A 6,534-nucleotide genomic window follows, 5' to 3' on the forward strand; every position below is an offset into this window, starting at 1 on the left:
AAAGGTTATATATGTATTAATATATTATAAGTTCTAATATATTAATATAAGATCATATTTTTTAATTAGCATTGATCAAGAATTAATTTGGAATTAATTTAGTGATCAAAAGAGACTAACTAAATCTATGGGGACTAATTATGGTAATTAGTTATATTTGTATGTGTTGGGGTTATGATCCATGTGGGACCAAGTTTATGTATGGACACATGAAGAGTTGGGCCACATGAACCATGGATCATAAAACCCATGGATATAGATTTAGGTTACACGCATGAACCTTGGAATCCAACGTATAAATATGTTAGTTCATGACCAAAAACGTGTGCTCTTTTTCTTAGTGAAATATGGAGGATTTTGGGTACATGAAATTCTCTCTCAAGAGTCACCTTTGTTCTAGGTGAGTTGTGATTCCATTTGAGGTGCAACACTTGGGGCACTAAGTTCTTAAAGTCAAAAGTCTTTCAAGCAACACCAAATACATCAAGGATTCAAGCCACATAAAATGCATGTTACTCCAACTAGTATCTTGTATTTTTTTTTACGACAAATTGCATGCTAGGTTTAGGTTTAATGCCTTGGTAACCATTTGCATGTATAATTAGTGAAAACATAGATCCAAAGTATTTAGGCTTGTATGTGCACCATAGGATGTTGTAGTATACTAAAACCTATCAGACATTGCCTAAACTTCTCCAAAGCGAACATTATGGCCAATAGCTCCTTCTCCATGGTAGAGTAGTTGCTTTGAACATTGTCTAGAATCCTTGATGCATAGTAGATCTGATACGAGGCTCTTCCATTCTTTTGACCCAAAACGGAGCCTATAGCATAGTTGCTTGCATCACAAATGATATCAAATCGTCGATCCCAATTTGGAGCTTGTATGATGGGGGGGGATGTAAGCAACTCCTTGATCTTGTCGAAAGCTTCCTTGCACGCCTCATTGAACTCGAAATCAAAATCCTTTCGAAAAATTTGACACATTGGTCTTGTTAGCTTCGAAAAATGCTTGATGAACCTTTGGTAGAATCCAACATGACCTAAAAAAACCGAACTTCCCGAACACAAGTCGAGTAAGGTAAGCTTTGAATAGCATCAGTTCTAGCCTTATCTACCTCGATTCCTTTCTGTGACAAAATGTGGTCCAAAATAAGACCTTGACTCATTATAACATGACATTTTCAAAATTTAAAACCAAATTCGTTCCAATGCACATTTTCAAAATTTTGGTGAGATTGGTCAAACATTCATGAAATGGATTTCCATATACTGTAAAATCATCCATAAAAACTTCAATTATGCTCTCAACATATTCCGAGAAGATACTAACCATACAACGTTGGAAAGTGGCCGGGGTACTACACAATCAAATGGCATTCTCCAGTATACGAAAGTGCCAAATGTACATGTAAAGTTTGTCTTTTCATGGTCTTCCGGTGCCACCGAGATTTGGTGAAAACCAAAATACCCGTCTAGACAACAATAATGAGACTTTCTGGCCAGCCTTTCTAACATTTGGTCAATGAAAGGTAATGGAAAATGATATTTTATTGTGCTTGCATTGAGTTTGCGGTAGTCAATACACATTCTCCACCCGTTTTGCACGCGGGTGAGAACCATCCTACCTTTGTTGTTCTCGACTATTGGATTCCCGTCTTCTTTGGTACCACTTTCACTGAGCTCACCCACTTGCTATCCGAGATTGGATAAATCATCCCTGCATCAAGAATCTTCAATATCTCTTTCTTCATAACTTCCATCATAGGTGGATTTAATCTTCTTTGCACATCTCGGCTTGGCTTGTATTCATCCTCCATCAAAATCGTATGCATACAAGTAGAGGGGCTCAATCCTTTTATATCCGCAATCGTCTAACACATGGCTTCTTTGTGTTCCTTCAACACCTTGAGGAATTGCTCTTCTTCAAATTTTTTTAAGTGAGCTGAAATGATAACCGGAAAAGTTTCATTCTTTCCCAAGTATGCATACTTTAAGTGTTGAGTTAGGACTTTCAATTCCAATTCTGGTGGTTGTACAAGGGATGTGGGAAACTTTGTATAAGTTGAGGCAATTCAATTTGGTTGACATCAAATCTTGTGGATTACTTCACCTCCAAATGATTCTAAAGAATAAAACTTCAATTTTTTTGACTAGTTTCCCACAATCAAACACCATTCTTAGAATAATCTCCAACATATCGCCATTGGACAACTCGAACAATTCTTGGGTTAGTGGTTCAACAACACCAACAAAACACATGGATGAAACTTCACTAGGATATCTCATAAGATATCTCATAACAACATCACCATTCATCCTAGCCATCTTCAAAAATGGTCTCCTAACTAAAACTACAGCCGACTTGGAGAACACTTGTTCTTCTAAATCAATCACGTAGAAATACATCAGGAAGACCAATTGGCTCACTTGCACCAAAGCATCTTTTAAGACACCTGTAAGAAAAATAGTTGATGTATACTCAAGTGAAATTATGACACCGGTTTCACTTAAAGGCCCGACATTCAATGATTTATACACTGAACAGGGCATGCCATTAATAGAAGCACCGGCATAGAGCATAACGCTACTAAAAGTGACATCCCCTATCTTGTAAGGAACCGTAAAAATTCCTGGATCTTTGCACTTAGGTGCAAGTTTTCTTTGTAAGAGCGTGGATGCATTCTCTTTCATCAAAATCTTTTCATTTCCCTTCAATTTTCTCTTGTTGGTGCAAAGTTCTTTCAAATTTTAATTCCACCTGTCGGAAGGTGTCCAAAATGTCTTTCTCCTCCGTGCTCTTCTTTGAGGTTGCAAGTCGGGAGGGGAATGGCGGTTGAGTGGCTATTGGTGTTACTAGAGGAATAGTTTTCTTTGGAAATCTGGCTTGTGCATCATTATCAACAATAGGATCCTCAATGGGGGTGATCTCTATTTCTTCCTTATATTCCCTTGGCTTCTTCTTTGAACTACTCTCTCCGGTTTGTTTTCCACTTCTCAAAGTCAATAACATTGACATTTGGATTCTTTTCGGTTTGAGAAGGTAGTTTGCCATGGGACTCCAACTTGCTTATATATGTAACTATATCTCCTATTTGTGCTTCAAGGTTGGAAATACTAGTCCTTGTCTCTTTTTGTAATTATTGGGTACTATTGGTAAGAGACCTGATGATGTCTTCAAGAAACATTACGGAGTTACTCGGTTGGGATTAAGGAGGTTGTTGGTGATGATGTGGAGGGTGTGGTTTGGGTTGATAGTGAAGTTGTGGGTGTTGGTAGTGCAGTTGTTTGTTAAATTATGTTGATAACTGTTAATAATTTTACGCCCTACAAAATCCCTCTCTTGTTAAGTTTCAAGAGATATTAACATTTGATCGCTACAATTTCTAAAACTGGTATAATATCTTGAGGTTTCACCTTAATGATCAATAGAAATTATATATACTGAAAGATCCCATACCATAATAACCTCTGCAAATCATTTAGTTTGATCATGATGCTTTGATGGAAATAATATTGTGATGATGTTGATGTGTCTCACATCACACTAGAGTAATTAACCTTAACTTGCAAAAAGTCTTGGATAATTATGAAACATACAAGATGTATCATCAAGCAAAGCATATATTCAATCAGAACACTAGAAAGTCCTTCAAGTTTGTTCAAGCATTGAATAAAAGGAAGTCTAAGAGATTGTGTACTCAAATAGACTTACAGTTCAGTTATGGGGATTATAACATAAACCCAGAAATCAAGAAAGGACCAAATAATTAGTGTTGTTTCTATTGTGGTAGAAACTGGACACTGGAAGGGAAATTGCTCCTCTAATCTCATTGAACTGAAGAAGTCTGAATTAGACAGGACTTCAAATATCTATACGATAGAACTATTTGTTTTTCTATCATTCACTTGAATATGTTATACTTTAGGTGAAACTAATAATTGATATAATGTGCTGATAATTGGAAGGAATAATCAACTGATTACAAACGAATGTCATTTCATGATGAAGATATAACAAGTGTTATTATGGTCTTTATTTAAACAAAATATGCTGTGTACCTATTCCTATAGGGACATATAATAGTTGTAATTTATGAATAAATCGAGATTTACTTATCGTTTAATGGATGTTCACATTCATGTTCTAAAATGATGTATTCTATGTTAAAGAAGATTTTCTCATAATGTTAATTATCAAATAAATCTATAAGCTTTCATTAAATTGATGGTTCTAATCATAAAACTTAATTAATCAAATGATATTTGATTCAAGCTGATCTATGTCATAATCATCATGACTATATAAATAAGAAATACATATACCAACTTCAAAAAGATGGAAATTTTGAAGGCAAATGAGCTTGATTCATTTGATATATGTGGATCCTATTTATATGGATAGATGATTCACAAGTGTCTTTATATACTAGTAGTTAAAGATCAAAAGGCTTGGCAAAGAATTATACATAAGTGATGTATGTAATCTTTTCAATCCATTAATAGATTTGGTGATAGATACTTAGTCAATTTCATTAACGAAATTTATTCGTTATTGTTGAAACCTTTAATTTGCTCAAATTATTTCATATTGAAGATTGATATACAACTTAATGAGACTATGAGTAACCCTTCATTGAAGTTGGAGCATGGAAATGCTCTACAAATTATGAGTGATAGTTAGGTTGTATTTTTTCCCTTTATTGTATTGTTGGTGTGTTTTTTCTCTCCCTCCTATATAAAGGGAGAGGTGGTCATTTTTTATAAGTGCACTTTTCAAAAAATGTAATCTCTAGAGAGAGAAGTTGGTGGGATCTCTCCCCACCAAGGGAGAATCTTCTCTCCCATGTTCTTTTCATGTTCCTTATGTGTATCTCTCTTTCTTTTCATATCTATCTATGAATTCTCATCATGTGTTCTTCATGTTTATATTTTTATACCCAACAAATCTCGAGATATTTTTCTTCCGCATCCACCGTTCGTTTAAAAATGGGTTCTATCAATTGGTATCAGAGCCGTACCTTGAAGGTTTAATCGACTATTTCAAGGGAACAACTCCCATTCGGTGATTATCTTGAAGATTTTTCGTGTTTTTGCAAGAATTTTTCGGTCTAAACTGGAAATTTTTTGATGGGGTTTTTTTGGGTTGATTCAAGCTTAGAAGATTAATTTTGTTTCTGCTGCTCATTCAAATTTTTTGTTGGAAATCATGTTCTTAATGGTCTTCTTTTGCTGTTGAAGAAATGAAGAAAAATAGGTGAAGAAATTGATTTTTTTGGTCTCTAAAATGTTGAAGAATTTTCTTCAAGAAGTTTTACAAAATATCTTGGGCTTATTATTCTTGAAGAAAGTAGAGAAAAACATTTCTTTGTTGAAGATTTTATTTCCAACAACTCTTATTTTCATGAGATATGAAGCACTTATTCTTCACACTTTAGTTGCTATGAATCTTTAATTTGGAGTGTTTGGACGTAATATTGTGTTTTCATAAAGCATATTGTCCTTGTTACTCTTTTGGGTAAAGAGTACTCCACTTTTAATTGTCTTCCCATGTAAAACCATGTGACTTTGATCTTTCTGGTCACCTTTTGTTCCCTTAAAACCTCCTGCATACTTCTCTTTTTGTCTTCCCAAGACCACTTTTTGACTCAAAATGCGTTATAAAATATTCCCCTCATTAAAATATCAATAAATGGCCTTTCTGGCATCATTTTTTCATGAAAAATGACATTTTGTGTCATATGTTTAGCCCCTCTCGGACCCCTGAATCGCATCCAAAAACTGCCTACTGAAGCCTCGTAAGAAGCCTCCCTATAGCCCCTTCTCAGCCTTGGACCGCAACATCATTTTTGTTCAGACCGCAACTTCGGATCTGTCCTCGGACTAAAGCTTCGCTTATGACCGCAATGGCCTTCCACCACAGCGCTGTCTCGGACTGCAGCCTGCGCCTCGCATACCACAGTTTCTTCTAGCATCGATGCTACCGCAATGCCATCCTTCACTACTGTTGCCTTCGCATCGTCCGCATCCTACCTGACTTCGGTCCCCCTCCCTTCCATCCGCAATTACCTTCACTTAACTCCGGTTGTCGTCTAAACTTCATCCTTTTTCTTCTTCTTACTCCCTCTTCCTCTTCATCCCCTCCCTTCTCACTCCGGTTCAACCTCCCTTCTTCCCTCTTATTCCCTCCTTCCTCCTTCTCCCTCTTCCTCCTTCCTTTTTTCCTTCCCTCCTCCTCTTCTTCTCAACCCCTTTTTTAACACTCTTTTTTTTAACTTCATTTTTTTTCTGTTCAGCCAATTTTTATTATTATTTTTTTTAACACCAAATATTTTTATTTAGCCAATATTTTTTAGAGTAAATTACACGAATGGTCCCTATGGTTTAGGGTAATTTGCACGTTTGGTCCCTAACTTATTTTTTTAACTCAGAAGGTACCTACTGTTTGTTTTTGTTACGCGCTTGGTCCCTATCTTACCTAAAAAGACTATTATACCCTTGATTTTTTTAATTTATTTAAATAAACAAACCCCT

General features: G+C 35.7%; 1 protein-coding gene across 1 annotated transcript; it reads right to left on the bottom strand.

Annotated features, from left to right (window-relative positions):
• Positions 1 to 2,109: 2,109 nt before the first annotated feature.
• Positions 2,110 to 2,694, bottom strand: LOC145016868 (uncharacterized). The gene has a single exon (XM_078975043.1). The coding sequence runs from the start codon at positions 2,692 to 2,694 to the stop codon at positions 2,110 to 2,112; it is 585 nt and encodes a 194-aa protein (XP_078831169.1).
• Between the last annotated feature and the right edge of the window lie 3,840 nt (positions 2,695 to 6,534).

Source organism: Lactuca saligna, chromosome 9 (assembly GCF_052625555.1).
Source record: "Lactuca saligna cultivar CGN05327 chromosome 9, ASM5262555v1, whole genome shotgun sequence".
Taxonomy (NCBI): domain Eukaryota; kingdom Viridiplantae; phylum Streptophyta; class Magnoliopsida; order Asterales; family Asteraceae; genus Lactuca; species Lactuca saligna.

Coding starts and splice junctions, on each gene's coding strand:
- LOC145016868 (XM_078975043.1), bottom strand. CDS start 2,694: ATGAAAGAGAATGCATCCACGCTCTTACAAAGAAAACTTGCACCTAAG.